This window comes from Apus apus, chromosome 7 (genome assembly GCF_020740795.1).
Source record: "Apus apus isolate bApuApu2 chromosome 7, bApuApu2.pri.cur, whole genome shotgun sequence".
Lineage (NCBI taxonomy): Eukaryota > Metazoa > Chordata > Aves > Apodiformes > Apodidae > Apus > Apus apus.
The window spans coordinates 3,900,210-3,917,216 of NC_067288.1; the positions used below are offsets into that span (position 1 = coordinate 3,900,210).

The 17,007-nt window shown below is 37.9% G+C and overlaps 1 protein-coding gene across 5 annotated transcripts in view; it reads left to right on the forward strand.

The window, feature by feature from the left end:
• The window catches only part of RALGPS2 (Ral GEF with PH domain and SH3 binding motif 2), a 110,141-nt gene extending 93,722 nt beyond the window's left edge, over nt 1-16,419 (forward strand). For 3 of the 5 annotated variants that reach the window (XM_051624775.1, XM_051624777.1, XM_051624776.1), the window contains exons 15-20: nt 1,313-1,390; nt 2,890-2,995; nt 3,505-3,597; nt 10,967-11,072; nt 12,504-12,595; nt 14,737-16,419. In XM_051624775.1, coding sequence (XP_051480735.1) covers nt 1,313-1,390; nt 2,890-2,995; nt 3,505-3,597; nt 10,967-11,072; nt 12,504-12,595; nt 14,737-14,766 — 505 coding nt within the window. In that variant the 3' untranslated portion in view covers nt 14,767-16,419. Of the gene's footprint in view, nt 1-1,312; nt 1,391-2,889; nt 2,996-3,504; nt 3,598-10,966; nt 11,073-12,503; nt 12,630-14,736 lie in introns of all 5 variants that reach the window. The other 2 variants (XM_051624778.1, XM_051624779.1) reach the window with 2 other exon arrangements.
• The last annotated feature ends 588 nt before the right edge of the window (nt 16,420-17,007 follow it).

Below are 17,007 nucleotides of genomic sequence, written 5' to 3' on the forward strand. Positions count from 1 at the left end.
TTTTAAGTGAGGGAGAAGCATTAGTTATCTAGAATTAACAGATAAGATGATTTATAAGATGATAAAGCATGTTTTGAAATGTAATAGGTAATACACTGAAATGCAAATGTTAATATTTAAGATAAGTAGAGAGGGCATCACGTTAGTTCTGGTCTTGTACAGTGGGGTTCCATTTTAGAAGAGTTTTTAAGTGAGGGAGAAGCATTAGTTATCTAGAATTAACAGCTACTGGCAAAATTGGGAAACTTCAGTGCAAGTGATTTAAGAACAGCATCTTTGGGTAGGGGGGCTTAAATCTGCATAATATGCTTGACAGGAAGTAATTGGATACAACACATACAGATTCCATAAGTAACAGAAGGAATTGTATAAAATACTCTTGGTTTTCCTGGTCCTCCTGTTGTTTGTAACTGGGAAATGTAGAGGGGATGGGAACTAAAGTAATTGTTTTTAAGCACAAAAGAGATTTATGCTATGTAGGAGATTTTGCCTGTAAAATTTGCATGATGTTAACTGCCTGTTTCTGCAGAGTTAGAGCTGAATATCAGTCTTTTAGGATAATACAAACAACTAGCAAAAATGGATAAAAATAGGAGGTGAGGACAAAGTATATGTGCTTCTATAGAGTTAAATAGAATTCAGTCAACCAAGGGATCTGAGCCAGAAAAAAGGTCCAGTGAAGCAAAACAGTATTGAAAAGGCAGGTCTAGAACACAAGTCCTGGCTAGGGTTAACAGTATAGATCTGGTTAAGGATTCTAAAATATGAAGCTTATGTGTAAAGTGTGAAGCTTCTATGAAATGGAGAATTGAAATGTTGCTCAGCTTCCTTCAATGTTACTTAATACACCAGTTTTTTAAAGTAGTGTCAGTCATATTTTGATAGTGCCTTTGACTCCTTTCAGCCCAACAGCTTCTATGTGTGCTCATACTCATAGAAGTTGAATAATTTTTTGGTAGCAACATCTATCATCAGAATTTAAAAGACGTAACAGTTTTATGAATGTGGTTCCTACGCATCGATTTAATCTCTAAGAACTAAATGCACACTTTGCTCTCAAAATGGATTATTCTTCAGTGCCAATAAAACACTTCAGTGTTACGAATACTGACAAAGGGAATGTCTGATGAAATAAAAGCCCATGGGATCCACCCCTGCGTGCATTTTTCTAAATAAAATTATCCTTTGTTTCTTACGTAGAAGTGGCTTTGTGATACACAGACAAAAGAAATACTGTGCTGTTTTAGCAGTCGTGCTGTTTGTGTGAATAAAAGTGTATGTAATAAGTACAATTTATAATGGAATCCAACAGGAACAGGTTGTACCATTCTCTCGGTCCGGGGACAAGAGTGTCACGAAAAGGCTATCGAGGCCACATGAAGGCCAGCAGGTACAATCCCCACTGCACACAGAGGTGTCAGACTTTCCCTCTGGTGTTGGTGATTTGGTTTGGTTTCATAACTGAGTGGGTGTTTTCTGATGTTATCTTTCTAACTTATGTCACAACAAAGGTAGAGGCCTTTTTCTTTCCTCCTCTGTAACTTGATCTGTGTCACCGTTAAGGGCTTTTGTTCATTCTGGTCTGCAAATCCAAATTCTGAACCATTAGGTCTTTGTATCAAGGCTTAAAGATGTTTTACCAAAGGTAGTGTTTTAACTGTGTAGCAGTGTTGATAGTTCTCATGTGGACAAGGAAGCTGCTTCTTGTGCTAATGGGTGACACTCCAGATATTTTCTTTGCTGGCAGTTCAGTATTTTCCCCTTTTCCCTGAAATAAGAAATATGGCTAAAATGACTAATGCATTAAAATAGGCCCAAATTAATTATATGTATTATTTGCAAGCTGACACAGTAATATAACATGCTGTTCTGATTAATTTACATACAAATTGTCTCCAGCTTTGTGGCACTGCAGTGGGGAAAGAGATGACCATTAGCTATTAATCTTTTTATAAGTCAAGAAGCAAGCATTGTCTCACTGAATTAAACTCATGTTCACATCCATTCATGTCCAAAACTGTCTCCATATCATCATACTCATTTCCCACTTACTTTGAATGTGCATGAAGGTTAGGATGGATGAAACAGCAAATCCTGGCTTACTTCAAAATAAGTTTCAGGTGCCGTTCAATTTCTTGGCTTTTCTAGAAAGCTGCTGGGTTCAGTAATTTAGTTACGTGCTCTGATTGACAGTTACTGCAATGCTTTCTGTTATTTTTTTTCTGACTGAGAATGTTTTATAAGCCAGTCAGCTTGATGGTTTCATAATGCTAAGTTTTCTTTCCACAGTGCTGTACCTGGCATTTGTTTTGAACCATTGCTCTCAGATCCTAATAGGGTAGCTGATTAGTAAAGCCCCAGATGCATTGAAACACCTTAAAGCTGTGGTTCAGGGTTCTGCTCTTTATTGCTGCTGCTCCTCCCCATTCTTCTTGCTTTCAGATGTTTTCAAGATTGTGCATGTTTGAGCTATGCTTTGTTCTTGATGTGCTAATGATTCCAGTATTTCTAACAACAAAAAAAAATCTTTTCTGCAAAGGTTGAAAAAGAGGTTTTAACACACACACCAACAGTAGGAATGTAGTTCAAACATTTGCTTCTTAAAATTAATTGTTCCTGTATTTCACTTGTCTTGAGTTTTCATTTTTTAAATTAAGGATCACCTGCTTGGCTAATTAATTTTTCTGATCACTTTTGCTTGTGAGTGTTAATTCCACATTGGCAATTCCTTATAACAGCCAAAGTCTTTTTCCACAACGAAGTCCACTAAATAAAAAGTTGACATTTCTAAATTAAATTACAGATGTTTGCAGTAGTTTGTGGTAATGATTGGAAAACTACTTTTGGAATATTTTTTTGTTCATTCAAGTCTTCACGTGCTCCTTTCAGCTCTCTAGAATCTGAAGATTTGGCTGTTCATTTGTATCCAGGAGCAGTTACTATTCAAGGTGTCCTCAGGAGGAAGACGTTGTTGAAAGAAGGCAAAAAACCTACAGTAAGATATTCTTAGTTCATACTCTCACCTGCTTGCTTTACCCAGTTATGATAAAATGGCCTTTTACAACTAATTTGAGTGTCTGAGATCTCTCCTCTTCATCCTTGGTGATTTAGGTTTAGGGTCACTGGTAGCATTTGCATTCTTCTGTTTGGTGGATTTATTCAGTTTTATAAAGCTATGCCCATAATCTAGAGATTAGAAGTGTAGTGCTACATGAAATTTCTTAGAATTATTGATAACTTTAAGATACAGGAGCATGTTCTGTCTTTCTGAACAGCAGGTGGACCATAACAATTTTTCAGTAGATAACCCTTGAATTATGAATTATAAATCAAAATACATATTCTTCACAGTGGGGGATACCTTGTGGCAGTGTGTAAAATGTGAGAGGAACAATTGGACACTAACTCAATGAAGTGCTCAGTAAAGGTTGCAGAAAGTGTTGAGTGAGGTGCACAGAGTTTTTATCACATTTCATTTAGCTCTTGCACTTTTTTTTTCTCTAGGTAGCATCTTGGACAAAATACTGGGTAGCACTGTGTGGGACCCAACTCTTCTACTATGCTGCAAAATCTCTGAAGGCTACAGAGAGGAAACATGTATGTAAAAGCAGTGTATTCCAGTATCATCTGCCAAAATTAAAATGTGATTTCCTGATGTAAACACAGAGTAGTTTAGAACTTGCATGATTTCTAGTCAGCTCAATCCTATCTCCCAGTCAGTCACCTCATATAGATGTGCCCTAATGGAAATATCATGCACATTTCTATACTATACCAAGAACATCTGCTTTGCATATGCCATGGGTCTCTTTGAATTTATTGGTCTATACAGGATGGAACTCTGGTCATGGAATCTGTCTGCTTTTCTGAGGTGGAAGTCCTATCTTTTGATAATCTCTGAGTCTTGCAGCGGTTTGTTGCTGCTTAAAATCCAAACAAGCACTGACGTGGAAAGGCTGAGGAATCGCTACATAACACATTAAACGTATTGATTTCATGTATGTGGTAAAATTAGAATACCCTTTTTCTGTTTAATCCTGTAATCTGTTAACTACAGTGGAGTACAGGACACTTCATGTGGGAAGCAGAGAGCTAGCATATCACGTGGTGCTGGCTTTCCTTTTATTCACTGCAGCTTTATTTGAAAAGCCAAAAATACTTTGCTTAAGTGGGGAAGTAGTAAAAGGATTTTCTGTAGAGCTTCCAGTGGTGTTATGAGGTGAGTAATTCCTATTTTCACTGGTTAATTATAATGGAAGGTGATGCTGCCAGGGTTTCTGTTGAGAAATTGGGTAAAATTTGAGATACTTGGAACTTTTTCTGAGTTCATTCACTACTTAGAATCATTACTTATAGTTGCCTTGGCCAGTGTTTCAGTTTAATTTATGACAACTGTCACTGAAACACATTTGTGTTGTGTAAAGCTTATGTAATGCTACAAACTGAAATGTGCTTTTAGAGTCTTTCTAAGGGGACTATCTTATTTCTTTTTGGTACAAAATGCTTTTTTCTTACCCTAACTTTTGTATTCAGAGGGTAGAGATTTGAACCTTAAGATTCCTAATTAGTAGATTCCTAGATACTTGGATTTTCTGTGTGCAAAGTTTGTGTGTAAGATTGTCTTAATCTACAAAAAAAATTGAGTATTGTCCACTTTTACTGAAAGTAGTTCATTAGGAAACAGTATACTAATACTCCAAGTAGTTTAATAATAGCTAATTACATGTAGGAATATTTGCATCGTTTCTTTGCCATCACCTGTCTGCCCCACCCCTAATAGCTTTGATTGCTTACCTGAAATCAAAACTGATCCTGCTTAATTTGTCTTGCCACTTAAGGCAACACTAGCCCAGCCCAAAGGTTTGTTAGCCAAGCATCCTGTCTCCTGGGTGTCTTTAGAGAAGTGTATGTATTTGCATGCATTTGTCTCTAGTATCTGTGAAAACCTTATGGAAGGAGCCTGTCTCATTAGAAGTAAAGATAGTTGGAAGGAACTGACTTGTAAACTCTTATGACCAAAACCATAAAGTATTAAAGCAAGAGAAAGACCCACAAAAGAACACGGGCTGGCATCACATCACAGTTTGTTTCTTGTTTTTTTTCTGGAAACATTTGAGAAATGGACAAGAAATTTTTTGTTATGCCAGACTTTGGTTTCCTGTTACTGATGTGCTGCCTTTAGGCTTTATGCCAAAATTGCATTTTGTTTTGTTTTAAGAATAGATTATGCATTTTTAAGTCTTTCTTGTCCACTGTCTCTCAAAGTACTGAATGATGAAAGACTTACCATACTGGTACCTATTCAATCAGAAGCTTTTTTTCAGTATTGTGTATAAATATTTAAAAATAATGTAAATAACATACAAGTTTAGAGAACTTGGAAGAATTGCAGAGCTGGCAATGTTATTCTTTAGCAGTTATGTATTTTGAATTTTTATGTCATTTGTTTGTTTATACATTTCCTTCTGAATAACAGTTTCAAACATTTAAAGGTTCTTGTCCTTTCTTTAGGAAAAGTAAATGAAGTAAAAAGGTAACAAATGTAAATGTTCAAGTCTGGCATCAGATCCCCATGAGTCTCTTATTGCAAAAGCCTTTACTTTTGTCTTGAAATCCAGTCATATCCATTTAGAATGCTCTTTCAAAAAGAATGTTCTGAATCTGTTGAACTGACTTTTAATGTTCCCCAAGTAACTGATGTGTTGTGATACCTACAACAACTAAACTACTAGTGAACAGAGAAAAGTGCTTAAGAAGCTAAAATGTGTCTTGTTCCTTATGTTCTTGTGGTTATTTGCCCAAGGATGTGCCAGCAAACCAGTAAGGTAGTTTGCAGATAAAGGCTAGGAGGTCTTCAAGTCCATAATGCTGGCAGGAGTACCCATCAGAAGCCTGCCAGCACCAAGGCTTGCAAATACTGAGCAGAGCTTGAGCAACACAATTCCCAGGAAAGGGAGATGGAGGAGTGATAGTAAAAAGCAATGACTGCTAGGGCAGATTTATTTTAACAGCTGTCTCCATGGAATTGGACTGAACTATCCAGCACAACCTTGGATTTGTCTGTATGTAGCTGATGTGTTTTAGCTGTTCAGGGCAGTGAACATATTTTGTTCTGTTTGTGCATGCAAAGCATGTTGTGAAGCTCAGGTCTCTGATTTGGTTTTCCAGGTGCAGTCATGGTTGACATAAAGTAATACCTATTAGCTACGGTTTGGATCATCTTATATTTACAGTAGTAGTTCACAGTGAATGCACACATACTTCTGTTCCAAAGGTTATGATAACACAGTATAATTTTTGTGCTGAAATTAAGGTGGAAGATAACCTGGTAACTGCTGTGGGAGCTTGAGGTTGGGAGAGAGGCTGCAGTTCATAAAACAGCCTAATAATAGGTGGTCAGTAACTTTCCTCAGCTAGTCTACCCGTGTTGTACTTCTAGCCTAGCTATTGATGGCTTAGATTTCCATCCATTTCATGACAAGGTTATTGTACAAAGCCTCAGCTTTTGTTCTGGAGTCTGTGGAGATGACTTGTCAAACAAGTGTCATGCTTCAGCTCACGTTGGGTTGCATTTTTTGAAACCAAGTTAATCAAGAGAGAATAAACGGTAGATGGTCAACCAGCTGTAGATAGGTAGTGCATGAGTATATGTTCACTGCACAAATACTGGCCAGTGATGTTCCCAAGAGGCCCATTCTGCAAATTAAAGACATCTGAGGCTAGATCTATGTTTTGTTACTGTCCAGCTTAAATTGATAAAAACAGGTTTCTTTTTCAAAGACAGATACACTTGAGATTTACCTAAGTAAACTAGTCCAGGCATCTTCTGGAACCATGTAAACATCTGTCTTTTCAGCTTCCTTTCTCAAGGCCTCTGTGTCATGGAAAGGAACACTGGCAATGAAAAAGTTAGTCTGCTATTTAAAGTTTCCTGGCTAGAACTCTCATGGTAAATGTGTCTTGACTACAGGCATTTGACCATTCTGCTGCTGCTGTTGCTTCAGGCAGCTGAGACTGAGGACTTGGAATGCTCTGATACTCAAAAGCTCTTCCAGGCTTATAATAGCCAACCTCTTTGGAAAATTACCTCATAAAAATCCCAGTGAAATTCAGCAAAAAGGGCAAGAAATTCCCTCATTTTAAACATGGGAAAGCCTACTCTTCTTCTCATGCATGTTAGGAAAAAAAAGAGTGCCTCCAATTTAGTGTGTATTCTAGATGTGAACCCAGTCCAAAGGAAAAGGATACCTGGATGGGACTTAATTTCTTGTGCTGCATCTACTAAGACAGATTATAAATGTAATGAGCTTTGTATTTTAAATAGTGAACAGGTTTCAGTTATTGCTTTAGTAGTAGAAAATGGTCTATAATGAGCATGTGAACTTCAGAGGCCAGAGATGCAGCACAGGAGAATCTGAGAGGAATGTGTAACATTTTATTTGAAATGGTACCTACAAACAATCTTCTGTGATAAAAACTATAGCACTTGGGGACCTTTAGAAAAGGACAACAGTAACTTAAAAGGACAATAGCCAACTTAAATATAGTCTTAACGAAAGGATTCACCCTGAGAAGTGTGAATTAAACCCATAAAAAACTGTTTATAGTGATTGTCTGGAAGAATCTTGCCAATTCTGTAACAACATAGCATGCAAGAGAGATTTTTCCATGTTTGTAGGTACTTGGAAGAGCAACAGAGACTTTTCGAGGCTTCATGCTGGAGTATGAACCCTTCTTCATTCCAAGCCTTCCATTGCATGTTATATTCTGAATTAAAGCCATTTGTTGGTACTCCAGAAAATGTAGTAGTTGTTGCTCAGGCGCTTTCTTTGAAATATGGTGATAAAGAATCCTGTCATTCTTGGAGGTATGTTCAGCCACTGAGAAAATGATTTGCTTATTAGAAAGCTTTAAAATCTCAACAGGAGATACGGAGGAGGAGATGTGTATGTGCCAGAAGGTTGGAGGGAAGAGTCTGTTCACAGATTAATTAGGAGGTTTTGATTAAAAGACTTAAGTAAAAATGCCTTTGAGCTCACAACAACAAAAAATCATGTGAAGCCTAGTGCTGGAGCTGTGTAGCTTTCTATGTGTATAATAAGAGTGTCATTCCAGTGGCCTGTATAAAAATAAAAGCCAAGAGGAACCAGGAACATTAAATTACAATAAAGCTTTCATTCCCTTCATGTTAACAAAGCAGACTTGCTGTTAGCAAGGCTCTGTGCATCAGTGGAGAATGAACTGCCCTGGGGGACTATGTAAACATGGAATACAAATCCAGCCGTGCACAGGGCTGGAAAACTGACGTGTTTCAAGTGATGATGGATTGATGCTGGCAGGAAACACTTTCCTTGTGTGGAGTTTTTTACAGTTTTGAGAAGTGCCATGGTTAACTAATTGTTTTGAATAAAATGAAAAGAAAACAAGGGAGCTCTAGCAGTTGTGATTGCATGATGATTTCATGCATTATGTACCTACTGTCTGTTATTTATAACATAGTATAGGGAAGTGCAAATGTGCTGCTTCATGAAACCCTAGAAATGAGTGCAGTTCAAGAGATACATTTTCATTCTGTAATGGATAAAAACCACTTGGTGACCTAAATTTCCACCTCTCTGAAAATGCTTTGTAGGGCTACTTGGAAGTCCCTTTTAAGTGTGAGTTATGTCATCTTATTTATCAAGACAATTTCTTCCATGAGTCCATAGCAAGTCCTGAATATATAAGTTTTTGGGTTTGTTTTTTAGAACTCATCAGCTGTATTCTTATTTTAATCCCTTGTCCTGTCTTTATTCCTTCTTTCAGATAGAATTCCTTAACATTTTTCACTACTGACTGGAATCTTCAAAGAAATTTTAGTTTCTATTTGGAAAGAAGTTACATTGTCCCACCCTCACTATAATGAAACGTTGTCTGACAGAATTTTAAAATTTATTTCCTCTTATGAGGTTCTACCAGATCTGCCCACTTCCCAAAGGCAGTAGTTACTTCAGTATATGTGGTTCTGTGGATTTTATGAGGAATTATCTTTTCCCACCGTTTTATCCATAGTAATATCATGAAAAGGGTATCCATTTTGAAATTTGGCAGGCAGGTCTTTCCTGAGAGCAGTCATCATCACTTAAGCTATCTGTGCAAGCATCCCTTCAAAGTTTCCCAGCTTTTATATTTCCACTAATGTGACACAAACGTTAGCTGAACATGACTGGTAGGAACTCAGGATGGAATGGTTCCTGCAAATGTAACTATGGTGACATAAAGAGGGCAGTACACAGATAATGCAGTCAGAAGTCTGTAAGATACAGAGAGGCTGGACTCTTAACTTAGTTAAAATACTTTTTATTTCAAATACTGGTCTAACATTTGTTCATTTAAAGTTCTAATCTATTTTAAGTGTAGTCTGTTGCACAAGCCCCAGACAGACAGACATGCAAGTTCTGCAGTTGATCTGTGGCATAGATGAGAAATCTACTTGGACATTCAGGTTTAGCAGTTAATCTGTGGCATAGATTAGAATAACTGACATTAGACTTGCACTGTAGTTTTATTTATAAAGTAATTGTATTTCCATCTAGAGAATATTCTTAAAAGCTCTTACTTTGCTTGTGATACCATTAAATCTATTAGCTGTAGTGCTTCCTGTTGCTGAACCAGAGCTCTGGATTTGTAATGGTAATGCAGTGTTTTTAAATTGAGACAAAAGACATTTGATGCCTAACCTTGTAGATTTACTGTGCTGCATTAGTATGAAGAATAAGAGTATTCTAGAACTGCAAATAAATTTGACATGAAATGTTCCCAAGACTATTTTAGCTTTATCATTGCTAATAATGTCATTAGGTCAAAATTACTGTGCTAACAAAGTGGTTAGAGATTTTGCAAGGCAGGAAGAAGACACATCTGATAAGGACCAGCATATAGCAGAGTTGGACTTTCTGGGCAGAGAAGTGAGGTAAAGAGGGTGAGACTGCTAGGATTGATGACCAAAGTGTGTTAGACCCATAAATGTGGGAAGAGAAGATCTGGCAATTAAAAACTTGAGAGAAAGTTAATTAATTCAGTGTTGGGGAGTGAACTGGACTGCATGACCAAGTAATGAAAGGTGAATTGTGAGGGTCTACCAAGAGATAAGCAAGGACACAAGGGAGAAGGAAGCTTATGGTTTGGAAAGGAGTGGGATTTGATGGGCAAAAGTAGCCTGGAACTGAGAGTAGAAGCCTGAGAAGTAGAAAATAATGCTCAACAGTGAAGAAAAAGAATCATAGGACCAAGAAACTGTCAGGTGAGGAAGGGCTAGTGTACCAGAGATAGGTGTATTGTGCTTAGAAGAGGCCTAAGTTACATGTCATTGTGTGACTAACACCTTGAACAGGAAAACCCCATAATTTTGAACATCTTGTTGATAAATGAGCACACTGTGTTCTGCACATTTGCTTATTGAATCTACACCTTTGATCCATTTCATTCATCAGATCATAACATTTAATTACACTGTTATGCTACCTTATCCACAGGCCTCAAGTTATGTGTAATTAGAAGCTATTATAATAATGCATGTTAGCTTTGAATAATTGTGACGTAGACAAGTTTAATTCTTCTGCCTGTTAACAGTGGAGGGATTAGCTTTGCATTGGTTAATGCACTTTTTTTTTGATCTACAGTATACATATGTGCAATAGTGCCTTGAGGAATGCTGCTGTATTCATACAGTGCAGAAGTCAGTTGAGACATGATGAGTGAGAGTGCTATTCCTTTTAATTTGTTTGAAATGTCTTTGTGACACTACTTCCATATAAAATTAATAAACTTTCTTAATTTTATGATGTGCTATGCTTCCTTTGAAGTTATTGTCTGTCTTTAGCATTGCCACTGAGAACAGCTGCCCTTTTGAATACTAGTTCTGTGCAGTCAGTCTGGCTGAAGCTCTTTGTTTTCCTTTAGTTTATATATCTGCTTGTGCTTTCAGTTCAAATCCACGCCGAGTAAGAATGTGTCAGTGGTGGGCTGGATGGTGATGATGGCAGATGACCCTGAGCATCCAGATCTCTTCTTATTGACTGATTCGGAGAAGGGTAAGCAGTGCTTAGCACTAAGAGTACAGTGATTCCCAGAACAAACATATGCTTTGCTGAGTTATTCAGAAGCAGCTGCATTAAATTGGAAGGATGTTACCTTTCGCTTATTTAGCTGCTCTCCAGTATGACATGTTTGCCTTTAGAATGCAAAAATTGTCTGTGGAGAAGCCTTAGTCTGCATGAATTTCTAAGAACTCTCCAAACTGTAACTACTCCATCCCCATACCAAACATCTCTTCAAATGTAGTGCTAGTACCAGGAAGAAACAAGCAAACAAACAAAAAGCCAAACCAAAACCATACAAAGCAAAGCTAAGAGATCTTTACTGTATTGCAGAGGAGCCTTGACTGCCCTTAGCCCTGGTTTTGGTTTAAACTATGAAGAAGTTGTTCCTTTTCCATAGCACTTCAGACTATGTTGGAAGCATCATTAGACATTCTGATAAAGGAGCTTAACATTCTTTATGGCTTTGTCTACTTCAAATCTTACTGCGTTTTATTTCCAAGCCTCTATTCTGGCATCACTGACATGCAGGGTAAATTATGAATGCTTGTCAGCTTAAACTCAGCAACAGCAACCTGAAATGTTTTTGCAATCCTTGGCCTTTCTGAACCCCAGGAAGCACTTTATAACTCCAGCACTGAAAATGCTAGTCTGAAATGGATCAGTATGTTCAGGAACAGCTTTCAAATGTTGCTTTCTCGAGTGCGTTTCAGTGCTATTTTGCACTTCATTTAAAAATCTATTATAAACAAATTACAATAATGGCAACAAGCAAAACCATTTTTGTTGTATGGTTCTGAGAAATGTTTTGTTCTTTCCTAGTTGACAGTGGTGTTAGCTGAAATCTAGAGTGTTGGAAAGGATACAGGCAAGCTGAAACTTCTCTTGCCCTAGGTCAAACAATTAAGTTGCACCTATGCCAGACAAAGTGTAAAGTTATATGAACCTTCTGCTATTAAATCTTTTCATAATGCTTTAATATAGAGTTATTTGAGTATGGGTAGGATTTAAATATACAGTATTGGGGTTGTTCAGCTTTGAGAAAAGAAGGCTCCGAGGAGACCTTATAGTGGCCTTCCCATACCTGAAGGGGCTACAGGAAAGCTGGGGTGGGACTTTTCACAAGGACATGGAGGGATAGGACATTAATTGTTTTAAACTGGAAGAGGGGAGATTCAGGCTAGACATTGGGAAGAAATTTGTTATTGTGAGGGTGGTTAAACACTGGAACAGGTTGCCCAGGGAGGTTGTGGATGCCCCATCCTTGGAAGTGTTGAAGGCCAGATTGGGTAGGGCTTGGAGCAACCTGGTGGGGTAGGCAGGGGCATTGGAACTAGATGATCTCAAAGGTCCCTTCCAACCCAAACCATTTTATGATTCTATGATTGTTTGTATTTCTTTATCATTTTTTTCTTTGTTACTTAGGAAACTCATATAAATTTCAAGCTGGAAACAGGATGAATGCAATGCTCTGGTTTAAACACCTGAGTGCTGCCTGCCAAAGCAACAGACAACAGGTGAGAGCAAGATGTTGAAAAGGAATATTAGCTGGTAAGAGCTCAAAACTGATCTTCAAATTGACTGAGCTGTAGCTGATTGCTTTGTATGAGGGACAATCTACTCTGAGCAGTCTGTATGTGTGTTTCACATGCTCACTGATTTCCCTTGGCTGTTGTGGGTGTCTGTTGGCAAACAAATCCTCAGAGCTTCTGTAAATAATGACCAAAGATTTGAGGCCGTCTTGAAGCTCATGTAAAGCAATTGGATAAATGGAAGGAATAGCTCCAATACATCTGCCTGAGGGGCTGTATTTTTGTCATTGCCCATATTTAAAAAGTCTATTTTAGTTATGTAAAAAGCTGTTAACCATAGCATTCAACATCAGTTCCAGATAACACTTGGGCATGGATGTTTTCTGGTTTTTGTATGTATTTCTAATAACGTATTCAAAAATAATTTAGTCCTGGGCACAGTGGCAGACTTTAAGCAAAAGTAGAACTTTCCATGAACCAAAAAGGAAGATAAGACTGCTCTGACTCCTATGAAACTCAGTTCCCATATAAATTCTGACCTTTTTCATCAGCAAAATCCTTTAAGTTACCATTCCTGAAATCTTCCTTTTCCTTTGCACATTTATTTATGGAGTTCATAGAGCAAAAGTCCTACTGAATTTGAAGGGGAAGCAAAAGGACCTTTCCTGATCCTTTTGTGCTTTCTTGTTCAGTTCTGCTTCTGAGAGAAGGAGGGAAGGAGGATTGCAGAAGCTCTCGTGAAAGCGTTTGAGATGGTGCAGAGGAGATGGAATCATGTTCCTGACTGGAGAATGTGGGAGCAGTAGCAAACAGTGGCAGAGAGTTTGCAAGAAAGTGATTTCCAGAGAAGCTAGAACTGCCCTCTGAGGACAGCTTTTCTTCAGGAAGGGTTAATGATACTCCTTAATGCAAACTTGTTTAAAGCATTCAGCCCCTGCCTTGTGCAAAAGCAGAGGGCTTAAGGATCTTGGTGGGGTCTCCTGTGGAAAATATCACAGCAAAGTAAAGATAAGCATGGAAGATTTTAAAAGAAGAAAGGTGGGGAGGATTAGTGAAAAAAACACTACCCCTAAAAGGCTGAAATCCCTGCGTGTATTTTGGCATATTGTGTAGCTGTACTATACGGGTTCTTGCAGCAGAGTTGCTCCCATAGAAGAAGCAGGGCCTCACCCAAACATTGGCTTGCAGAAGTTGGTTTACCTAATGAGGAAAAACAAAAACAAATCCCATTAAAATGTTTCTCTTGATTATGGTTTGATTCCTGAGCAGTTCTTCCCCTGGAGAGATGCCTTATGGTACTGTTTAAAATAGGAGATCTTGTTTGCTTGTGTGACTAAGAAAGATTGGGTATTTAAAAGTGTTTATGATAAAGCATAGACACCTATCCAGCTGAATAACATTGGGAAATATTTTAATAGATATTATTTTTAATGGTGGAATTTTAGCCCAGTTGATTACTTTTGCATCTAAAGGTAAATGTGAAGCAAGAAATGCTTGTTTCAAATCTCACCAAACTATGTATTTATTGACAGTCATGAGGAGTATGGTGGCTCTTTAATAGCCTGAGATAACAAGAGATGTTGCTTTAAAAAAAAAACCCTGATGGGAAGAAAATGGGGATATAAATGTAATGCAAACTAGTTTTAATCTTTGTGAAAGGGAGTGATGTCTGCAGCAGGTGTTCAGGTTTCCTGTGGGGAAAAGCCCAGGCAAGAGTAAGTGGCTAACTTTTTGAATTTAGTCTTAAAAATACTGTAAGACCTACATCAGTCACTGACCTGTGTGCCAGGAATCCTCTAGCTGGGACACGAGTGTGAAGGTTCTGCTTGTGTAACTTGGTGCTGAGCTTTGTCATGTTAAGGTTGTTTTGCTGACAACTTAAATCTTGAATGTCGTCAAAATTAGTAAGCTCTTCAGCCATATAATAAAATTATTTTAAAATGCAGCAGTTTTGGTTTTCCCCTCAGTTTTCTGCAGCTCTAAGTGTATTTGTACTGCTGAATGATGGTTGCTTTCCTCCTCCCCTTTTTTTAAGACAGAACAAGGTGGCCAGTCTGTGAAACAGTGCAGTGTAAGTGGCTACTACCCAAATTACAATCTGCTATCACTTATGTTTTTCTTTTCAGGTTCCTGCCAACTTGATGACCTTTGAATAACAGGCTAATTCGCAACAAAGAAAAAGAACAATTTGAACCATCTCATAATTGAGAAGGAGGTCCTGATGAAAAATGTGCCAGCTGTATTCTGTGCCAGAACAGAGCCTGTCAACTCAACCTCTGAACTCTGGAGCCCTGAACAAAACCACTAATGCTTGGGGAGCAGTCCCCCAAATTAAAAATGGAGTTGCAACATGAATTGCCATGGACCATGCTTTGTTATATTCTCTGAACTGACCTGTGGAAACCACTGCCTTAAAGAGTGAGAGGAAAAACAACATGAAACACCAAATAGTGTGTATGAAACTTCTGGCGGTGCTGTGCTTGAGTTAAATAGATTGTAGCTAGTTTGAGTTTCTTTTAACTTTATACTAATTTTGAAAATAACTCACCTTTTTAGGCATTCTTAAGAGAACAAGTAAACTGGTATTTAAGAGTCGTATCAAAAGCTGTGTACGGACTGGGTAAAAAAGGTACTTCATGTTCTAGAGATGATGTTTAGACTATACCAGGAGTTCTTGCTGGGATCTTGTCCCAGGTACGCTTAGCCTGGAGCAATGTTATTTCTCTCAGATCTACAAGTAGAAGAAATGTAAGACCTGCAAGTTCAAAATAGCAGTAAGGTTGTAAATCTTAGTACTGTATGGGAGCCAATGTTCCCTACGAGTGGCACAAAGGCTGAACACTTACACACCAAAACATATTTTTGGTACCTTGTTGCCTAATTCCTGGTGAAAAGCGTAGTTCACGGGTTTTGGGTGGTCGGGGGGGTGTGTGTGTGTGTGGAAGAGACAAAACTGAAAGCACTGTTGGGTCAGAACTGAGTGTTTTTTTCCCCCATTTGTTTCTACATCTGTCACTCTCTGGCATATGAAGGTTGAATGACAGAAAAACCAACACCTGGGTGTAGCTCACCAAGATCTTTTACTTCTCTGGCTGTTAATTATCAGTTAGGGACCACTGTTAGTGTGTGGTGTTTCATGGAATCACTTAGTATCTCAATTTTTAAAAGATAAGAGGCACAATTTCAAGCTTTCGTGTTCTCATTTGGCAATAATTGATTTTAGTATCTCTCTTGGTCAAAATAGTTGACATTGTGTGGTATTGATAACATGGCCTAAAGCAGACCTTACCTACAGAAGCTTTTTTGATCTTCAGGCAAATAAGTAAGTAAGCTGAAGGTAGGACAACCTCAGGAGAGAAAAGGTGTGGGGCTATCAAAATTCCATCCTTGACAGGAATAATTCTTGGTCACTGTTATTACTCATAGAAAAAACATTATGGTTGTAAAAACGAGCCATGCTTTTATATGTGTATTTTATGCTTAAAATTTTTGATTCTTGCTTTATTTGGGTTTCCTTGATGTCACCTAGATAGAGTTTCCTGGATGATTAGTCTTCTTTAATCTTGAAAAAATATGATCCTTGTAATGCAAGGAAACATTGTCCAAAATATTACTCCAATATCAGAACGTCAAAGTCTGTAACAACATAGTGATTGTTCCATTGACAGTGTGGTTTAGTGGCCATAAATACACTTGCAGATTCCACCATGAATACTCCTTTTCAAAAACAAGCAAGCTATCTACCAGTCTGTGGCAGAGTTTTCTGACTATCTAATAAAGGTTTCTACTACTATTTATTATTTTGAAAATGTACAGTTTGTTTATTGCATCTGAGTAGAAGCCTATAAATTAACTTCTTCTTTTTTTTCCCCCAAGGTCAATTTAATCTCTTAATCAAAAGGATTAATGTTTGATTTCTGGGGGAGAGGAGGGGGAGGTGGTGTGCAAAAAAGAAGGATAATCCAATCTCACAGTAAATAAAACAAAACACACAAACCTCAACCACTTGGTGATGCAGAGTAAAGGTTAATAGGCTGGTTTATGTTTCCAAGAATTGTTCTTGTGAATTGGCTCTTGGTAGAAAGAAAACAGTAGAAGGATGTTTCTGTCAGAATTACCCCACAAACATGGTGGGAATTTGTGCCCCCTTGTAATTTCATGTTGCTTTGATGGGGAATGAATAGTCTGTTCTGATCCTGAAGTCATGTATTTTTGGAAGGGGTTCCTTGTGCTGAATCCCTCTGCAATTCACCCGTCTCTCGAGTTTGCTCACGTTGGGTGTGTAGTAAAGACATCTTCATAGCCAGCAGTGTTACTGTAGTAGACTTTGCACAACTTGTTTGTTTTGGTTTTTTTTTCATTTAAAAAAAAATGACTTAACGTGTGTTGATTCTCAA